This window comes from Schistocerca americana, chromosome 1 (genome assembly GCF_021461395.2).
Source record: "Schistocerca americana isolate TAMUIC-IGC-003095 chromosome 1, iqSchAmer2.1, whole genome shotgun sequence".
Lineage (NCBI taxonomy): Eukaryota > Metazoa > Arthropoda > Insecta > Orthoptera > Acrididae > Schistocerca > Schistocerca americana.
Genome location: NC_060119.1, coordinates 667,398,728 through 667,420,972, shown reverse-complemented (window position 1 = coordinate 667,420,972; position 22,245 = coordinate 667,398,728). Strand labels below are relative to the sequence as shown.

The following is a 22,245-nucleotide window of genomic DNA, read 5'->3' as shown; positions in this document are numbered from 1 at the left end:
CAGGAATAGTGAACCATCTTGTCATACCTTTAATGACAAGCATACGAAGTAGCTTATTCCAACAAGAAATTGGTACAATTCACACCACAAACGCCTCGAGAAATGTATGGATTCCTGCCTGGCCTGGGTGGTCCCCTGATTTGTCACTCACAGATCATGTGTGTAATGCAACGGGAAGACATACACATTTTCTTACAGCCATCAGTCTTCGTGTTCTGATGCGGAAGAAATTTCTCAAGCTGACATTCAGAGTCTGTATTGTGATACCTCCGTCGGCGGCCACTTTCGCTGACTCACAGCGCCAGCTGCCTGGGACGAGGGGAAAGTCGGATGTCATAGGGCGACCGCCTGAGAGGTGTTCTGCAAACACGCCGAGGGTCGGATGGAGGATGCCCTAGCCTTGCTTAAGAAAGGACACTTTGCGGAGAGCGTAGCAGACTATGGGAAGCGTGCCGAAAACTGATGGACCCCTGCAGCAGCTGGCATAGATCACAGACACAAAAGCGTCAAGAATGCACACGTGGAGGCTTGTGAATCGTTTGGCCCGCAGCAGCCGTTTTTACCTACCTTAAAAAGCGAGAACGTGTCGACAATTATACACCCCACAGGCACTGGGACAGAGCGTACACACAAAGTGTCAAGAATTCGCACAGAGAGGCATTTGAAACCAAATAATTGCGGGAGAAATCAGTCTGCTGAAAAAAATTTTTCCTTGGCAGCAATGAGGATGCTTATAAATCACGAACGCCAGCAGTTTCTTAGACGAACCACAGACGTCAGGCTGTCCAGGCCTCATGCAGAGACAGCCGTTACAAGGAAGTGTTGTGTGGCTGCTTTCACAGCAACTTAAGAACGCTGAAAATCATCGAAGCAATGTGCGACCGACACCGGCAACAGCCTTGACAGTGAAGACGTGCTAACGCGCCAATTCCCTATTCACACACTAGCCCATGCAAGGCAGACAATTTCAGTTCTGCACTGTGAGACATGGTCATGAAATGGCGTTCAGTCATTAGGTATCAGGGCAAAATTTAGTCCACCAATAGAAGCGCCGAGAGAGGAAAATTTCGAGGAGTCGAGCTTGGCGGAATAGTGATGGAGGGGGAGAAGGGAGTCAGTGAGACCGTGCGGAAGCAAGAGGACGCGTGGACATTTCGATCCATCGCCAACATCCGCCTCTCGACACCGTGATATCGCAGCTTCGGCCACACAACACACAACATGGAGATCCTTCTGTGCCTCGCCACCAATCTGGGACATGGAGGCCAGCAGCTGACAGGACACCGCGCAGCTACGAGGAAACACGTCGTCGCCACCATGTCACCACGATGCAACAAATGACTATGAAGAATGGTGAGACTGTTCATTCCCCCTCCTTCCCTTTAATAACTGAGTTGTTTCCAAGCTCAGTCAAATCTCTTGAGATCTGTAATTTAATTTTAAGTGTAAAAGGTATTGTAACAAACGCAAGCAATTCGAATTTTAATACTGTAACTAACGTGTTCCGTTCGCACATCATCACCTATTCTCATAATCTTTTGTTGTTGGAGGCCTAGGGTGGGGCAATATCATTGGTAATTTGCATGGTACGTGAAATCACAGAGAATTTTGGAGGATTTACTACATTTTGGCCCCCAACAAGGGGCAATGTAATTAGAAATCTGTATGTCAGTTTATGTGAAAGATCAAAGAATTCTCGAACCACTATAGTATGCATCCCAGCAAGATGAAACAGTATTCATCGGTGGCCACAGGAATCGGTCTATTATTGCTGCACATCGTTTCTGATTGGAATACCCTTTATGTGAGGAACATTTCCACAAAGTACGCTAAATGCGTAATGGTGTAACAGTTTACCATTTCCGTCAGTTGATGAGGCCCGTGAATTCTAATCGTTTCGGTTCACTTTATAAACATGCATGACATGACCGATGGGCTAAGATTTATCCAGTACATTTAAATTAATCAGGCAGGAGCCCCCAAATCGCCTGGAGTTACCGAGAATTTCGCCACAGACAGGTCCACACAGGCATTATTGTAGTATCTGGACAGGTCGTACGGGCATGCATTGTATGTTTTCGCCTCTTGGTCAATGTGTCATTTGTGCAACAATAGCGCTACTCACAATCAGAGGGACGTGACAAATTGACATCTTAACAGAACTTGGAGTTCACGAATATCTGAAGAAACTGAAAAGTAGTCAAATTATGCAGGAATGCTTTTGAATAGGAATATTCTTGACGAGACCGTGTCTTTTAGAGTGGTAAAGAAGGCATAGCTGAAACGAAATTTGGTACCAGACATGCGGTTGGCGGAACGAATAATGCGAGTTGGGAAGTCAAATGTATGACATGCTCGTAGAAAAATTTTCAGTACGGCAGGGAAGAGATCCCCCCTATGTAGGGCAGTACTGTCGCCGCAGCCTCCAACAGGGAGAAGCTCTCACGTGAGTCTCATATCATCAGCTGTGCACCGCCAGCCAGGATTCCATTTCTATCAAGTTAGTAAGAAAGACTCTGCTGATTCTCAGAGTTACAATACCATATGAGGCATATTATTGTTTCCTTTCTCCAGTTGTAGTGCGACAGAATAAGTTATGTAAATGATAACTGAAACCAATCTTACTGGGGTCCCGACAGACACAATTGAGGAAACAAAACAATTACAATACTTCATCTGGAACACATCATACCGCATAGAACTGAATTTAATTTTTAACTGGTAAATATATTAAAAATAATTTATCCAAAAATGAAGCCTTCAGTAAATCCATAGTCATTACCTTTCTTATGCTCGACATATTTACATGAAACTTATAATTATACATGCTTTATTTTTTATATCTTTTGTAGTTTAAGGTCTTGGTTGAATGTCCTCTGTGTAAGTTGTACAAAACACTAAATAGCCCTGCTTGCAAAAAAGCTGCCACGAGCAGACACAAAAATGCAAAAAGATAATAGATTATTTACTAAGATTGTAGTTGCTAAGGTATGTTTTGAAGTCACCGGTATCTTTCGCTTCAGTTTCGCCACTTGCTTATTTAAAGAGTTTCTCATATGGCCCACAAGACAGAGTTGATCGCGTTCCGGAGCTTTCTACCGCTAAGAGATATGATATGGTCACTGGTAATCCAATCAAAGACTTCGCTGGCAACGCTGACCATTTTCCCACACTGCGATATTTACCTAAAGTGATTTGCACGAAACTACGAAAAATCTAATCGAGTTGGCCGGACGGTGACCTGGGCCTCCTTTTGCCAGATTCAGTCCAGTTTCTCAGCCACAGGGCCACATCGCACAGTTGCAAAGAAGTCCGCTGTCATTTAGGACAGTTCACACCGCTGTTTCATTTGTATGTCTCTCTCTTCATTCGCTTGTTTGCGAGAGGGACGAAGATTACTGATTCATGTCGATCAACAACGAAGACAATAGAATCGGAGCACTAGCTACGACAGAAGGGTAAGGGCAAGAATGTCAACCGTGTCCTTTCCGGAGGAATCATCGCACTATGTGTCTTACGGGATTTGAGGAAACCATTCAGCCTTTTAATATGGATGAACAGAAACGAATTGAAACGACCGCTTTCCAAAAGCGAATTCAGGGACTTAACCACTAAGCCATCTTGCTATGCGTTTATCTCAAACTGTGACATGTGACACTGTAATGTGTATGAATAGTTCACGTTGATACTCCGAAACAAACGGAGACCTTGATTAATTTGTGACATTTGCTATTGTTTCTAATGAATCAAAGCATCAGTTCGACCAAAATTTTTCTACGGCCGGTATCGGTCTTTAGGGCATTTTCAAGTGTTCACAACGGAACAACATGAGCTCCGCAATTACAATCACAGCAAAGAATATTTCAATGTCGTCTACGGAGTAACAGATCGGATATTGTAAAATAAACCGCAGCGTTGAACAGCCAGTGTCGTTTATTTCTAACGAACCAATCTCGACCTCAAGAGAAACAACGTCGTCAATTGAAACCGCAACAATATAAATATCACTCTCTTAGAGAATTTTGAATTCACGATGTCGGAGGGACCATTGTCTCTGACATTTGTGAGTGTGGTACGGGCGGAAACACTTGTCCCATTTCGATTACCAAAGCTGCTGTTGGTGTAGCTATTTACGTATCGGCTAACTTTACGTGCTGGTGTCTGATGCCACATTCAACAACAGATTATATGGATCCGACAGTATTACTAGAAATTAACAGATTTGGCATTCATGTTCGGACACATGTACGTGCGGGAGAAGGAGACTACAAAATATTAACATACGCTGCGTTACTACGCATTGCCCTCCCCCCCTTCCCCCTCCAATAAATTCCATTGCTACTACTGTAGTATCGTACGGGATGGCGCCTGTTCGCCTGCTACCCTTCTTACAGTCTTGTACCGGGAGTAGCCGACATCCTCACTCGCTCGCTACACGGGTTCTGGCGAGCACAAGGAAACAATCTGACGTTTACATAACCAGACGGGTTTTTCTTCCTTTCAGTCTCCAGCGGTCGCCACGCGTCCTATTAGCGCGAATCTCACACCAGTGCTGGCACCACATTGCTACCGCCAAACGCATACTCCTTGCGTTGGTCACCGTATCTTTCCGCTATCCGACTATAAAGGTCGCGACTGAACCGATTTACAGCAGTTACACATCGAGTGTCATCCCGTGGCACAGTGCCGACTGTCCAGCGTCCCTGGCGGAGCTGCCGTCGCCGATCGCACAGTCTCTGCGGACTGACGTTCTTCCGAATCCGAAGATCGAATAGCACATCGTTGGCACGTATCAAACCGCAGTGTCCTCACCGAATGCCTCCTCTGCACCACTTCGTGGGTTTTCATCTCCGAACTAGCGCCTCACGGGGCATCACCTGCTAGCGACTTCGTCCACAACTGAGGACTGAACAGCAGTGACCGCTGGTCAAATCGCCGGACAATTGCCGTGTGCCTTCTCCGCATCTCTTCGTGGAACGGAGCTTCCGCCATCGTGTCCAGGCTGTCACCGTGCTGGCCATCATCCAACCACTGCTCACGGTCACCTATAACCAGTCAAAGTAAATTTCACTGTGCAGCGATGCACTTTTAGTGCAGTCCTAAGGGATTGGCTGCACACCGAACAACGCAGCGGTGCATCAAGAAGGCTCTAATCTGCGCGCCAGTGGAAAGACCGGGCAGCGCCACACATCCAGGAAGACAGGGTTCAGCATCCCCTGTCAACGCTGACTTAAACAGCGGCGCATCGCTGATCGGTCGAGGACTACGAGAGCTTCACCACTGAGTAATAGGAAGACGATACTTAGCGTGCGTTCAGCGAGTAATAGTAATGTGTAAAAGTATCTGCATGTAGGAGGCACAGGAAGCACATCAAGCCACCTCATAAAGAGAATTTAAGTTGTATTTCTTTCCTTTTCAGACAGAAAGTACTATATTAATCTGCAAGTGTCATGTACAGATCATTTGGATTCCTGCCACCGGCCATCGCAACTTCTCTTCGTCCTTCTTTGTGTCGGCGCCGACTCCCACAGTAGCCGACACAACACTTCAATACTGCGCGAAGTTGTGAATCTAGAGGCTACTGACCTAGATATTCCGATACTGCTACGGGAAATTTTTAATGGCAACATTACTACCATTTCAATTTTCATTGCGTTCATGAAAAAGAATTAATTTTAGATTGTGTACCTATATGTCGGTAAACAAAATCGCACTAATATGCCATTCGTTATAAAATTGAATGTTCTCTCCTTTGCTTACTTTTCTTCTCTTTCTTAGGCTTCACTCTCTTTGCAATGTTAGGAGCACAAGCTCAGTTCTGGATGTCGGACTGGGATGTTGACCCCGTTTCACTAGAAACGACTGTGGCTCGAACACATTCGTTTCTAGTTAGCAGACACAACAATAAACTGCCGAGTAAGTCAATACTCAACTGTCTCGGCGGTTGATGTTTACACAATATCTGACTGCATTCCGCTAAAACTGCACTCTTTGCGGTAGTTTAAACAATATATCAGTGCGGGATATCGGTCTTCTAAGCTTCGAGGTGTAGGTGTACACACGATTTGCTGCAAGATCTTATTATCACAGCTTGTGATATTCAACGATTTGTTTTATTTAATCACATGCCCAGAAATTGAGGCTGCTGACGCATAAACGGAGTTTACAAGTTTCGCCGCTACGTCTCAGACGGGAGATGTATGCTTCCCGCTGTTGGAACAGCAAGGTAGAGAAGTGCTGCGGGCTGCCGCACAGAGATGTCACTGGCGGTTTAATAAATCGTCGTGATGGGGGATGTGTGTAGATTACGGCAGCGGCCGTATCTCAGGCTTTGAAGAGCGATATTCCAGTCCATGATCGCACAGTGCAGTGTGATAGCAGAAGATCCTCGTATCGTATCAGCAAAGGACGTGGCAATAGTACAATATCGAAAACAATTACATTTCCGTAATTTTTAGAACATTTCTCTTAGAGCACAGCTGTTTTTTATTACTTACAATGAAAATGTACAACCGCAAGAAAAAAAAGAAGGTTCTTGCGGTTGTGACTGTTCATTTTTTTTATTACGTTTCCGCCTATGAATGACATTTTTATATAGGTCCTGCAGTCGCAAGCGAAGAGTTATTTCAGATTATAGCACTCTCGATCGCGTAATCTCTTCATCAGAAAGTCCAAAATAAGTTTAGAATAGAGTTTCGCCACTGAAAGAGTCTAACCTACGCCCCTAGCATGAGGTTGCATTCATACGCGAAAGTCCACAACATAGCCGGCCGCTGTGGTCGAGCGGTTCTAGGCGCTTCAGTCCGGGACAGCGCTGCTGCTACGGTCGCAGGTTCGAGTCCTGCCTTGGGCATGGATGTGTGTGATGTCCTTTGGTTAGCTAGGTTTAAGTAGTTCTAAGTCTATGAGACTGATGACCTCAGATGTTGAGTCCTATAGTGCTTAGAGGCATTTGAACCATTTTTGCTACCAGTCGATAAGTGCACAGCTTACGTGACATCCCGTATACGATGATGATGATGATGATGATGTTTGGTTTGTGGGGCGCTCAACTACGCGGTTATCAGCGCCCGCACAATGTCCCAACCTTTGCTCAGTCCAATCTCGCCACTTTCATCAATGATGATGAAATGATGAGGTCAACACAAACACCCAGTCATCTCGAGGCAGGTGAAAATCTCTCTAACCCCGCCGGGTATCGAACCCGGGACCCCGTGCTTGGGAAAGGAGAACGCGACTGCGAGACCATGAGCTGCGGACGTCCTACCGTAAACGTCTCTGTCAAAATTACTGGTGTTCTGGTACTTAATCAGTGCTGTGAAAGATACATTCATTGGCTAGATCGACTATTCAGTAAATTACAACAGTCCAGCCCAGCCTAGACCTCGGGCTATGTTACAGATTAGGTTCTGTCGCCAAAATTCATTTCAGAAGTCGGTAAATATAATATTATATAAATACTGAAATAAAAATTCGAAGTGTTATGAGTGATAGTGAATAAGAAAACTGTTATATGGGCAATAACGTCAGCTGCCTTCACACGTCTGCCTACTCCAGTAAGCATAGCTAGTGACGTGCACCCCTCCCCCCATCCGCCACGCCCACCAGAGATCCACAGTCCCAGTGCACATCTACAGTGTCACTACCGAGCGGTGCTTTCAGAGGAAAATGGGCAGGATTGCACAACTATGATTTATTATGTTGAAGTATGGTATGCACACTATGCATGCAATTTAGTAATTTTATAACATAACTTATATTCTCTGTTGTCAAAAACAGATGTTCCATCCCTACTTCATACTCTTAGGTTCAAATGGTTCAAATGGCTCTGAGCACTATGCGACTTAACTGCTGAGGTCATCAGTCGCCTAGAACTTAGAACTAATTAAACCTAACTACCCTAAGGACATCACACACATCCATGCCCGAGGCTGGATTCGAACCTGCGACCGTAGCGGTCGCTCGGCTCCAGACTGTAGCGCCTAGAACCGCACGGCCACTCCGGCCGGCTACTCTTAGGCGCTTATATTCTAAGGTAGCCTGTGTTCAAGCTATGTCCTTACGAAATTTAATCGAGATCGGTTCAGCAGTTTAGTCGTGTAAACGTGACAGATAGAGCTACTTTCGCGATTTAATAAAATTAGTATTAGGTATGGATTGAACACATTAAGGATAGTATAAGCATTGTATCCATTACTTTTAATCGTATTACGCAGCAATAATAACCAATAAAAGCATTTAAACATATATGATACAGCTCAAACGTGAAAGAGTAAACAGCTTTTCCAAGGATTTCAAACAGACATCGGCGACTGTTTTAGGTAGAATTTTAAATCAAGGTATCTTTTTTTCTCAGTGATCCGATTTTGATGACATAAAGACCGTACGTTCACCCAAGCTACGCTCAAGCTACCTGTGTAAACACCGTCTAGCAATATTGGAGATTAGCGTGTTCGAACAGAGATAGATACAGGCACGATAGTTTTAGTTAAAACTTTAAATTGCGACATCTTCTTTTCTGGGATCCGATTTTGATTAAATGTAGGCGTTATGTTACCCCAAGCTACATTAAAATTACCTTTGAAAACCCCTTAAAAATTCGTCCAGTAATTTTAGAGATTAGCGTGTTCAGACAAACAGAAAGACACGACGGTTTCACAGTTTTATTGTTAGTGTAGGAAACATCCGTATTTGACAGTTTTCTTATTTAGACTACGAAAATATGTTTTATTATTATTAATATTGATGGTTGAAATGGGTCTAAGCACTTTGGCACTTCCCAACATCTGCGGTCATCAGTCCCCTAGACTTAGAACTACTTAAACCTAACTACCCTAAGGACATCACACACATCCATGGCCGAGGCAGGGTTCGAACCTGCGGCCGTAGCAGCAGCGCGGTTCCAGACTGAAGAGCCTAGAACCGCTCGGCCTCAGCGGTTGGCGTTTTTTATTAGACCAGTCCTTTTGTTACTATTTGTAGTGCAACTGTCTCGGCGCACGGGACGTCGGTCCACGTGATTGTGGCAGTGTGGGTACCTGGTAGACGGCGGCGATGCCCCTGGAGGTCTCGGCGAGCGCGGTCAGGTGGAAGACGTCCTGTCGTTCGCGGTCTAGCGGCCTCTGCGCCAGCAGCGTGCCGTCGGCCCCCACGGCCAGGCTTCGGGCCGCCTCCTCGTGCCCGTTGGCCAGCGTGTAGCGCACCTCTGCCCCCAATACTGCCTCCTGCGCCGGGGGCGGCAGCCGCCCCACCACCGACGCCGGCTGGTTCTCCAGTACGTGCAGCTCCACTTCCCGCCTACAGAACAACGCAGAAACAAAAGTTATCACTACTTTACTCATAATTCACTTTGCACTGAGGTGATAAAAGTCATGGGATACAGCCTCGGACCTCCTTTTCCCCGGCATAGTGCAGCAACTTCACGTGGCATGCACTCAATAAGTCGGTGGCTGTCCCCTTCAGAACCACTGGACCGTGCTGTCTCTATAGCCGTCCATAACTGCAAAAGTGCTGCCGGTGCAGGATTTTGTGCGCAAACTGACCTCTCGATTCTGTCCCAGCAATATTTGATGGAACCCATGTCGGAAGACGTTGGTGGCTAAATCATTGGCTAAAACTGTCCGGAACACTTCAAATACCGGGTGATCAAAAAGCCTGTGTAAATCTGAAAACTTAATAAACCACGGAATATTGTAGATACAGAGGTAAAAATTGACACACATGCTTGGAATGACATGGGGTTTTATTGGAACAAAAAAAAAACACCCCATATTGCTAGACGCGTGAAAGATCTATGACGGTGGTCCTTTGGTGATGATCGTGTGCTCATCCGCCACTTTCGTCATGCTTGGCCTCCCAGGTCCCCAAACCTGAGTCCGTGCGATTATTGGCTTTGGGGTTACCTGAAGTCGCAAGTATATCGTGATCGACCGACATCTCTAGGGATGCTGATAGACAACATCCGACGCCAATGCCTCACCATAACTCCGGACATGCTTTACAGTGCTGTTCGCAGCATTATTCCTCGACTACAGTTATTGTTAAGGAATGAAGGTGGACATATTGAGCATTTCCTGTAAAGAACATCATCTTTGCTTTGTCTTACTTTGTTATGCTAATTATTGCTATTCTGATCAGATGAAGCTCCATCTGTCGGACATTTTTTGAACGTTTGTAATTTTTTTTGGTTCTAATAAAACCCCATGTCATTCCAAGCATGTGTGTTAATTTGTACCTCTCTATCTAGATTATTCCGTGATTTATTCAGTTTTCAAATTTATACTGACTTTTTGATCACCCGGTACATTCCTACTAACTTGCAGAATATTTAATTCTGAATTTTCTGGTGGCTCGTAACCGCACATACGCAAGTATCCCGCAAGCGGATCTACATCTACATAACTGCTCTGCAGTTCGAGCTTTAAGTGCATGGCAGAGGGTTCATCCAACCAATATCAGGCTACTGTTCCACTCCCGAACGCGCTTGAAAAGGGGACAGTTTATTCTTTCCGTGCGAGATACTCCTCCTATTATTTTACTTCAGCGATCATTTCTCTCAATATAGGTGGGCGATAGCAAAATATTTTCGCATTCCGAGAAGGAAGTCGGTGATTGTAGCTTCGTGAAAAGATCTTGTCTCAACGCAAAACACCTTTGTTTTAATGATGGCCATACCAACCCGCGTATGATATTAGCGACACCCTGTCCCCTATTTCGAAACAGTAGCAAATGAGCTGCTCCTCTTCCAAATTTTTTGACGTCATCCGTCATTTCTGTCTGGCAAGAATCCCATACCGTCCAGCAATTCTAAAAGAAAGAAGACGGAGGACGGTAAATCACAGTGGCAGCAATCTCTATACTCCATTTGTTGCATCTTCTAAGTGTTCTGCCAATGAAATGCAGTCTTTAGTTCGATCCCCCACAACATTTTATGCGTGATCGTTCAAATTTCAGTTATTCGTAATTGTAGTTCCTTGTTGCTTCATCGAATTAACACTCTTTAAATTTGCGCTATTTGTCGTTTGATTGTGCAATTGCTACATTTCGCACCATTCGGATATTCTGTCTAAATCTTTTTGCAGATCTTTTTGATAATCAGATGATTTTACTAGACGGTAAATGACAGCTTCATCTGCAGTCTTAGAGTGCTGATCAGATGGTCTCCTAAATAGTTTATACAGATCAGGAAATTATGTAGATCAGGAACAACAGAAGGACTATAACACCTCGCAACTTTTCGTCAATTACGACGAACTGTGACACTGATGACGGCAAATCGCAGTCGTACAGCTGCGTCGATACTGCATAGACACGCAATTTTATTTAAAACCTGCGCGTGGCTGACGGTATCAAAAGCACTCGGGAAATATAGAAATATGGACTCAATTGGAGATCCGCTGTCGATACAGTCTTTGCTTCATGTGAATAAAGAGCCAGTTCTGTTTTACAAGAACGATATTTTCTGCATCGGTACTATGTGTCACAACACCGTTTTCTTCGAGCTGATTCGTAATGTCCTAAAACTCTATGAAAAATTGATGTTAGTGACATGGATCTGTAATTCAACTGATTAATTACAAATGTTCAAATGTGTGTGAATTTCTAAGGGACCAAACTACTGAGGTCATCGGTCCCTAGTCTTACACACCACTTAAAGTAATTTAAACTAACTTATGCTAAGAACAACACCGACACCCATGCCCGAGGGAGGACTCGAACCTCCGGCGGGAGGGGCCGCGCTGTCCGTGACATGGCGTCCCAGACCACTCAGCCACTCCGTGCGGCGATTAATTACAAATCCTTTCTTGTGTCTTTTGTGTGACCTGTGGAACCTTCGACTCCTTAGCTTGACACGTGAGGAAATAGGTGCCGGGCGAACGCTGTCACTCACTTGATGTCCTGCGGCTGCGCCCCGTCCAGCTTGACGACGTGTATGGTGACGTTGGTGACGAGCGCCACGTCCGGGTCGGCCGCCACCACCGCCTCGAAGTCGTACAGCGTGGGCGCGTACTTGCCGATGTCGTCCACCACGCTGATCACGCCCGACCGCTCCTCCACCGCGAAGGGCACTGCGGCAGCCAAGGCAAGCCCTGATACTTCACAACAGGGACACTGGCATATTACTGCTCCACACAAAAACTAAGCTGCTATACATAAACACACCAGACAAAACATTAGTCGTCTGTAGGAGATTGGTTGGTTGGTTTTGGGGAAGGAGACCAGACAGCGAGGTCACCGGTCTCATCGGATTGGGGAAGGACGGGGAAGGAAGTCGGCCGTGCCCTTTGAAAGGAACCATCCCGGCATTTGCCTGGAGCGATTGAGGGAAATCACGGAAAACCTAAATCAGGATGGCCGGACGCGGGATTGAACCGTCGTCCTCCCGAATGCGAGTCCAGTGTCCGACCACTGCGCCACCTCGCTCGGTGTCTGTAGGAGACGCCATGCTAATACCCTGTCACACCAGCCTTCATAACGCCATCAACTCGGCCAGGAGAGGAGTCCCCAAGTTTCTTGAAGTGAGCCACATCCAGTTAAAGCCATTTATTTATTATTAGATCTCGCAGAGCTACCGTCTGCCCCCGGTGGCTGAGTGGCGAGCGTGACAGAATGTCAATCCTAACGGGCCGGGTTCGATTCCCGGCTGGGTCGGAGATTTTCTCCGCTCAGCGACTGGGTGTTGTGTTGTCCTAATCATCATCATTTCATCCCCATCGACGCGCAAGTCGCCGAAGTGACGTCAAATCGAAAGACTTGCACCAGGCGAACGGTCTACCCGACGGGAGGCCCTCGTCACACGGCATTTGCATTTGCAGAGGTACCAAACTGCGAGGACCTTGATGGTCACGTTACTCCCAAATTGTCCCAGATTAAGATCTTGGTAGTTTAAGGGACCAGTCGAATTGCGGTAGGGTGCCTGTGGGTTCGCCAAACCAGAAACATATGCGTGCAGCCTGACAAACACGGCTTTTGTCGTACTGGAAGACCACTGTCTCTAAAGCGTATTCATCGTGAACAAGTAGAAGAACGAGCAACACTTCGTCAACGAGAATGTTCGAATAAACCTCCTTCTTCATGTTCAAAATGTTCAAATGTGTGTGAAATGTTACGGGGACTCAACTGCTAAGGTCATCTGTCCCTACGCTTACACACTACTTAACCTAAATTATCCTAAGGACAGACACACACACCCATGCCCCAGGGAGGACTCGAACCTCCGCCGGGACCAGCCGCACAGTCCATGACTGCAGCGCATCAGACTGCTCGGCTAATCCAGCGCGGCTCTTCATGTTCACAGTAACATCAGTTAATGGGGTCCAGTTCATGGTACGAAAAACAGTCCAAAATATTATACAACCACATGTGATAAAAATTATACCCTCTACAAACTTCAGGTAAACGACTCACTGGGCCATCGGTGCATTCGCCGTCCTGCATCATTAAGAAAGAGTTGAAATACAGACTTGTCGGACCACACTAGCGACACCAGTCATTTACTGTGCAGATTCTATGTTGTTTGGCCCACTGAACACATACAGCTTTGGTAAATAAGAATATATGGCAGCCATGACAGCGTGTTGTAAGATTTTTATTTTACAACACGTGATCTTGGCTGCCACATATTCTTATTTACCAAATATCATGTGCAACATACAGCTTTATGTTCGACTTTGAGCAACGTCTTTCGCGAGCTTCCGCACTACAATTTTCACAGCATCCAATTTTCTTCGCAGTGTTCCCCAGTAAACTGGCTGACATGTACCTGCAATGATTGACAGCAGAGCCGGCCGGAGTGGCCGAGCGGTTCTAGGCGCTACAGTCTGGAACCGCGCGACCGCTACGGTAGCACGCTCGAATTCTGCCTCGGGCATGGATGTGTGTGATGTCCTTAGGTTAGTTAGGTTTATGTAGTTCTAAGTTCTAGGGGACTGATGACCTCAGAAGTTAAGTCCCATAGTGCTCAGAGCCATTTGAACCATTTTTGAACTGAACGCAGAATTTACCGTCTGCTTTAAAACAGTCAGTCGGGCTAACTTTGTAGCCCTTCTTATCATTTCCTGAAAATACTGGACACTAAGCAAATTACACAGTGCGACAGACATCGCCACATTTTCCATTTTTACTTACTGAGTGCTTGAAAAAGTGCTTGAAAACGTGTTCTAGCTATGGCCTATGAGGGTAAAATTTCAGTTTTAATGTCGGTGCAAAGTTACATTGTCAATCAGCGCAACTTAAGACCAATCTTTAAAAAAAAGAGAATTTTTCCGGTATCTAATGCTCTGGGTATATTCAGATAGTGCCAGGAGGCAATCAAGTGTTAATAAGACATAAAAACAAAAAGCGTTAATTCCGTACAGCAGGTTTACTTTCAAATATTAAAATATTTGTATCGACCTGGCACTGTTCAACTCAAATCACTGTCGCCAGGAGATTTCTTCACAACCAAAGCAATCAATATACTTATATGGATATGGTGTCTGTTCTTTCGGAGATGTCCGAAAGGTTGTGGAAAGAACAGACACCATATCCATATAAGTATATAGTTCTGGAAATACCTGCCATGACTTTCCTCTTCTGTGCGGATGCACACATATTTACCCGAACTCTTACGAGACTTGGTAAGAATGTCTTCCACGAATAATGAGTGTGTTGGGTAGGGACACTACGAATGTAGTGTGTGGACGTATAAGTTGAGAATGTGGGTCTCGCGGGAGACGTGCGCGAGATGGTCCCTGCAGTCGCACTATCCTCTGTGCCGTCGGTGGCTCAGCTGGATAGAGCGTCTGGCATGTAAGCAGGAGATCCCCAGTTCGAGTCCCGGGCGGGCTCACATTTTCTCTTGTCCCCGTTGATATACATCAACGCCCGTCAGCAGCTGAAGGTATTCATATATAATTCTAATAACGCAATTAATAGATAATCACAAGTCCAAGAGCTCGTAGGAATGTTGGAAAAACAACTGAAATACTAACTACGAATCACACAAGTAATAAAACTGTTACTTCTAGTACAAAAGAATCCTAGTAAGTGCAACAGCAGCAATTTGAAACAAGTGGTACAAAGATACTGTGACTGGTAAAAAGTTACCCTGACGGAATGAACCGGTTGTCATAGACAAGAGATACATTCGCCTCTTGTCACCATTGGTTTCGATTTTTTTACAACACTGTTACTATAATTTTAAACATAATTGTTTTTCAGCAACTGTATACTAGTTCCAACATACTATTATACAACCAATAGGTTGCAAATAACTGTTCGGTACATTGATCTAGGTTTAGACATCTACAAGGGTGTCTACATAAGTTAGATGTTCTTCCTAGATAGGCACACGTAGCAAAGGCTGGAACGTATTTTATTTTTGACTTGAGAATACCTGCTGTAAATTCTGACCATTGTTTTCTCGCAATGTAATTTTACGTTTTCTCAAAATTTCATTCTGATGAAAACACCCTTCGTAGGTGTTGAAAACTAGGTCAGTGTACCGAACAGTTATTTCAACTGGTTGAGTGTATAATCCAATGTTGCCAGTTGTAAGTAGGCTGTTTAGGTTTTCATGTTGGTAACGCCACGTAGCACTATGTATGAAAATCTCTGACTGTGCTGTGTGCAGTCTGTGGCTGGTTTGCATTGTTGGAATATTTGCTATTGTAGTGTTGGGCAGTTGGATGTGAACAGCGCGTAGCGTTGCGCAGTTGGACGTGATGGATTCTTTTGTAGGGATTATTGCCCTAAAAATATAGTGTGTCAATTTAGTGATGATCAGAATAAGTAAAGAGAGAAATGTCTGAGTACGTTCAGTTTTGCTCAGCTGTTTGAAAATCAAATAGCGAAGAGGTTTTCCAGCAATTTCATTTATAAAAATTTTCTGAGGGAATGTTTCGCACTGTTATTACGTCATTTGACGTATCAGCGACTGCTACACCATTCCTTCGAGACACGTTCGAAACTCCTAGTTTACACACCAACGAAGCGGATAATTTTATTCACAGCTCGTTCCTGTAATTCTGTCTAGTCACCACGTTGATCAACCTTGCGCTGATTGCATACAGACCACTGGCAAAAACACATCACTTCACTGCCGTATGAAGTGACGAAAGGTCACATTACTGCCTGGTAGTTTCCCTACCTGAGGTCTCAAACAGCATAAAACAGGTACCTCTGTTTTCACCCCTATCCGATGGAGGAGTCGCTATCAATAGTAAAACGCTGGTGCAAGAGACCCTATGAAGTTCCTAAATTAAACTGCGACGATGGCACAGAATCTGGTGATTAGGTGCTTTACGGCACTGCTTATGCTTCAGTTTCTACTCAAATTCTGCTAATTCCAGCGGCTGGAATCGAACCTTGTCCTTCATATTATTTAGTCACATCCGTGGCGGGAAAGAAAAATTTGAAAATAATGGACTCGATTCACAAATTTTTGTAATCGGCAAATCAAACACGTCTCAGAAACCACACCTGTTCATGTCGGGCAGCGACATTGAGTAAAACGACGGGATTGCCGCTAAGTTAAGAGAGTTAGAACTGTTAAACAGAGGGTAAAGTAGCCTTGGACCGGCCTAGAGAACTCACCGCCCTGGTGGAAGCTGTGCAGCAAGTCGAAGACTGCGGAGCGGGCGTCGACGGCGGCGTTGGTGCGCAGCTGCCCCACGCTGGTGCCCACGGGCACCGTGCTGCCCACCCAGAACTCGTACGGCGCGCCCACGAAGTCCGGCTCCGTGCTGCTCTCCGTCCCTGCACAGCAGTAAGCCACACTCAGCGTCCAATGGGGCCCGCTACAGCATAACAGTATGCCTGCCACTTCCTTGTTGTAAAACTGTCCCATTGGCCGTGGCACCTCCTCAAGCTACGTAGTAAGAGGACTCACTTGTTCCACAGCCAAAAACGCTCCCATGGAAAGAGCTGGCTCGCTGTCACGCGTTGGTCATCAGTCAACATTCCCCAGCGCAGGTCAAATCAGGGGCAGAACACGGCAAGTGCCATAACCCGATTTCCCAGAAATTTCGTCCGTTGGAAGAGGGTCAAAATAAGCGTGCATCTTCTGAAATTGGAGTCTTCGAGCAACAGATGGTTGAGAATAAATTTTTTTCTAGCTAAGGACAAGATTTCGACTAAATTACTTCCGTTTTTTCCTTGACAACAGCAACTGAAAGCCGGAGAGGTAACACTTCTTACAAAACTCAATTAACTACTGCTTTTATGGTGCTCTCATTATGATATAACTACATTCAGACAACCAAACAGCGTCGTTACGAACTTTTTTCTCTTCGTTATTGTGATTTCATGTCAGCGGCACAACCCGCTGCTCTTCAGCTGAGTGACATGACAGCTAATAAAAGAAGAAATTTATACATATAAAGGCGATAAAAAGGGGGACATAAAAACAGAGTAAGGGAAGATAATGGACGTAAAAATACACTGACATGCAAACGTTCATGGGAGGACAATTAAAAAAGTCGACATAAGGTTAAAAACACACACACAGTTGGCGATTGGTAGAGCACAAAAGGGCACTGAAGTCACACGCACAGGTTAAAAGTTAGCCACAGTATTAAAAACACTCCAGAATAAGACACTTTAAAATCACTTTAAGAGATGAAGCACACACGACGAAGAATAAAACTGCCAGCAGGGACCTGCCGAGGTCCTGGTCATGATGGCGTCACCTACCGCCACCTCAAGGGTTCCCCCCCTTCCTTCCTCGCTGTCCTTGCTACCCTGTACAATGTCCTCCTCTCCTCTGGCTTTTACCCCGATTTGTGGAAGACTTCCCGTGTCCTGCCTGGCCTGAGAGGATGGAAAAGGAGGGAAGAGCAAGGTGAGCAGGGGAGGGGGCGGGATGCAAAGAATAGGGGCGTCAGGGAGTGGACCAAGAGGCAGGAGACAGGTGGGGCGCGAGATGAAGTTACGACAAGGCAGGAGGCGGCAGACAATATACGGGTGCAGATGTGTTCAAGGAAAAGGAGAGGGCAGTGAAAGGGGGTGAGGTCTTAGAGGATGCGCATGGGGGACAGAAGGCGGATGCAGAAGGCAAGGTGGAGTGCAGGGCATTCGAGGATTTGGAGGGCTTTATAGAACCTGGGAGGGGCGGAAATCCAAGCAATGCTGGCAGAACAAAGTATGGGGCGGATCAAGGTTTTTTAGGTGTGAAGGCTGGTGGAAGGATCCAGTCCCCGTGTCTGGCCATACAGGAGTTTCAGGAGGCAGCGTCTATTGTGGACTTTGTGTTGGATTGTAAGGAGATGGTAGGTCCAGGTGAGGTGGCGGTCGAGTGTGAGCCCAAGGTATTTGAGGATAGGAGTGAGGTGGATAGGACCGCCATACATGGTGAGGTAGAAATCATGGAGATGGAAGGGGCGGGTGGTGCGGCCTATGATGATCGCCTGGGTCTTGGAGGGGTTTATGCGGAGGAATCACTGGTTGCACGTTGGGACCATTGAAGGGTAGAATAAAGGGCTAGGAAGGCGGTATCATCAGCACACTGGAGGAGATGAACAGGTTGGGGAGGTTTGGGCATATCAGCAGTGTACAGGAAATAGAGGAGAGGGGAAAGGACAGAGCCTTGGGGCACGCCAGCGGAGGGATAGAAGATACGAGAATTGGAATTGTGGATAGTGACATAGGAGGGATGACGGGAGAGGAAGGAAGCAACGAGATTGACTAAATTGATAGGGAGAGCATAGGTCTGGAGTTTGAAGACGAGCCCGGGATGCCAGACACGGTCGTAGGTGTTCTGGAGGTCAAGGGAAACAAAGATATCGGAGCGACGGGAGTTAAGTTGGAGGGAAAGAAGACTGGTAAGGTTAAGGAGCTGGTCGTCGGCTGAGAAGGAAGGTCGGAAGCCTCACTGGGTAAGAGGAAGGAGGTGGTGCTGGTTAAGGTGGCGGTGAATACGGCAGGAGATGATAGTTTCGAAGACCTTACTGAACATGGAGGTGAGGCAGATGAGAAGTTAAGAAGAGGTATCAGGGGGGGGTTTGTTAGGTTTAGGGAACAGCAGGACACGGGAAGTCTTCCACAGGTCGGGGTGGAGAGGAAGACATTGTACAGGGTAATGGCAAATGGCTCTGAACACTATGGGACTCAACTGCTGAGGTCATTAGTCCCCTAGAACATAGAACTAGTTAAACCTAACTAACCTAAGAACATCACAAACATCCATGCCCGAGACAGGATTCGAATCTGCGACCGTAGCGGTCTTGCGGTTCCAGACTGCAGCGCCTTTAACCGCACGGCCACTTCGGCCGGCTGTATAGGGTAGCAAGGACAGTTAGGAAGGATGAGGGGGATTCCTTGAGGTGGCGGTAGGTGACGCCATCATGACCTGGGGCGGTGTTGCATTTGGAGCGCAGGACGAGTGTGATGTCGTATGCGGTAATGGGTCGTTACACACTAGCTGGTTTTACTCTCCACGGCTTTAGTAGACATAAATAAGACGTTATTCACCTCGGCCAGCTATAAAATACATAACACTGAACGGCATTATGTCTCAGTTATGAATCATTAAAATACGAGAGGAGCTCAATAAGTAGTGCAACACGTTTGTTTTCTCGGCCAATTTTGGTTGACAAAGTGCTAAATTTGGTGTGGAACATCAAGGAAAATTGTCGCTTCAGTTCCTAAGGTTTCATGAAGTTCCGATAGGTGGCGGCACTATACATAACGTCTGTAACGGAGGTGCGAGCAGAGAATTGGCAGAGAACAAAAGCACGGTGAGTCGTTGGACGAGGCATCTGTCATAACCGCAAGAAGGTCGCGCAAACTTGGTCGATCTCCCACGCGCCGGCTTGCAGCGCACATCTGTCACTCCTGCAAAGATGGAACGTGCAGCCAACGTCAGACACTCTCATTCGAGGTGATCGACAGATCACAATCAAATAGGTCGCTGCTCAGCCAGACGTCTCTGTTGGTTGTGCTGACGCACTCGCTCACCAGTTGGGGCACTCAAAGATGTGCACTCCCGGAATTTCTCGCCGCCTAACAGAAGACCATACAAAGCAACGTGGCACAATCTGTGCGGAATTGTTTGCGTGCTGCGAGGCTAATCGAGATAGTTTTTTGTCGGACATTGTCACAGTCGATGAAATATGGGTTCATCACTTCGAGCTGGAAACAAAACGTTAATTCATGGAGTGACGTCCCACCACAACTCCTCCGAAGAAAAAGTTGAAAACCGCACCCTCAACCGGTAAAGTCATGGCGACGGTCTTCTGGGACACTGAATGCGTTATTCTGTTTGATGTCCTCCATCTTGACCCAACGATCAACTCTTAACTGTGTTGTGCTACCCTCAGGAAATTGAAGAAATGGTTTCGGCGTATTCGTCGCCATGAAAATGCCAACGAACTTATTCTCCATGACAACACAATGTCTTAGAGAAGTCTACTCACGCGAGGAGCTCACAAAGCTTCATTGACTGTTCTTCCTCGTCCACTCTGCAACCTGGTTGTATCACCTTCCGACTTGGATCTGCTTGGTCCAATGAAAGATGCACTCTGCGGGAAGCACTACATTGATGCAGTAGCACTTGGCTGCCACGTTGACCAGTAGAGTGGCACCAAGTGAGCATACAGGCCCTCCCAGTAAGATGGAGTAAGGGCGTCGCATTGAACGGAGATGATGTTGAAAAATGTCCGCCCTCGGTATCTGAGTGGTCAGCGTGACGGAATGCCAATCCTAAGGGCCCGGGTTCGATTCCCGGCCGGGTCGGAGATTTTCTCCGCTCAGCGGCTGGGTGCTGTGTTGTCCTAATTATCATTATGTCATCCCCATCGACGCGCAAGTCGCCGAAGTGACGTCAAATCGAAAGACTTGCACCAGGCGAACGGTCTACCCGACGGGAGGCCCTCGTCACACGACATTTTTATGTTGAAAAATAGGGGTTTGTAGCCAAAGAGTGGAGAATAAAAGGTGCATTGGAATCCTGAATAAAACCAAACTGCTTCAGAAAAAAAATGTTTTGCATTACATATTGAACGTGTCTCTTATATTAATGAGCTTGTCCCTCCCACCAAAAGAAGGAGATAATAAAACGTGATGTTAACATAGAAGCTTGGTTGAAAGCTCTCGTTTTGCGGGAATCTCTCATCACACTAACAAGCAAGTGAAAATACTTGACTGTGTCATCCAAAAGTCGTATACCGACACTAAAATGGCGTATTTCTGCTTGGTGCAGAGCTGATTCAAAGACATGTCTCCCGTCTACTATACGACAGTCATGGCTGACGCTACATTTTAGAAATTCCCTTTTATCTTCGGATTTTACTTAGAATTATGACTTTTATTTGCTTGTGTTTCTTGCGACATACGGCCTGACATGTAACGCTCCGGTGCTGCTACATACAAGTGCCGCCTTGCTTACTCTTATGATTATAAGTGACCTTTGATAAAAGTAAAACTGGAAGTTAACTGTCCAGCCAACGAGCAAAACGGAATTTCAGTCTCTTTATAAGCTACTAACGAACTCTAATTTTAGCAGTTTTTCCCAAAAGTATCACAGGCAGAATATAATACGCAATTAATGTTAATGCTTCTCGACAGGCTTAGGGATTCGGCAAGAATGAGGACCAGTTTTCAATTCTCCTCGGTCACGATATTGCTTAAAGGCTCATTACGTTAGGCCACGGTTGATTAGACGGGGTGCCTAGAAACCCGCTACCGGTTCTTGAGCTAATGGAGCAGAAAGCCGAGAGGCCAGATCAACAGCACAGATAAAGACGCTTTTCACGTTTAAGTAACAGGCGACGAAACAGCCAGCCGCTATAAAAGAAACAGGAACGTGAAAGAGAACAACATTTCTGTTCGCTTAAAAAATAGTTTCTTATGTTGCCGACGTTATTAGTAATTTACCTATCTGTATTTTTTAATTTTACTTCCGCGAGATTATGTGACACTTTAAATTACAAAATTCCTTGTATCTCTCACCTTTTTAAATCGCTGCGGTTTCGTCAACTACATTCGGGCGATGGATGACCCGGTCGCTTGGCCTTGCGTGCGACACTCTGACATGCTGAGGAGGGTGGTCTGCCAGTCACAGATAGAATTCAAGCGACCGACGGGTTGACGACTGACGCACCAGGCGGACTGAGTGTGGTTTTTACGCTGTCGTCTGGGTTAAAACGGGACTGGTTCCCCAAGTCAGGCTCGAAAGCACAGCACACTAACAGTTAAAACTCTGATACAAGCGTAACAATGTTTACAGAAACTTTCCAACATTAAAACTGTGTGCCAGTCTGGTACACG

General features: G+C 46.0%; 1 protein-coding gene across 1 annotated transcript in view; it reads right to left on the bottom strand.

Moving 5' to 3' along the window:
• The window catches only part of LOC124588145 (cadherin-89D), a 410,233-nt gene that overhangs the window by 87,141 nt on the left and 300,847 nt on the right, over positions 1–22,245 (bottom strand). Inside the window, exons 11-13 of the mRNA XM_047131469.1 lie at positions 16,576–16,737; positions 11,891–12,068; positions 9,039–9,297 (exon numbers count right to left, since the gene is read on the bottom strand). Of these exons, the coding sequence (XP_046987425.1) occupies positions 9,039–9,297; positions 11,891–12,068; positions 16,576–16,737 (599 nt within the window). The remainder of the gene's footprint in view (positions 1–9,038; positions 9,298–11,890; positions 12,069–16,575; positions 16,738–22,245) is intronic.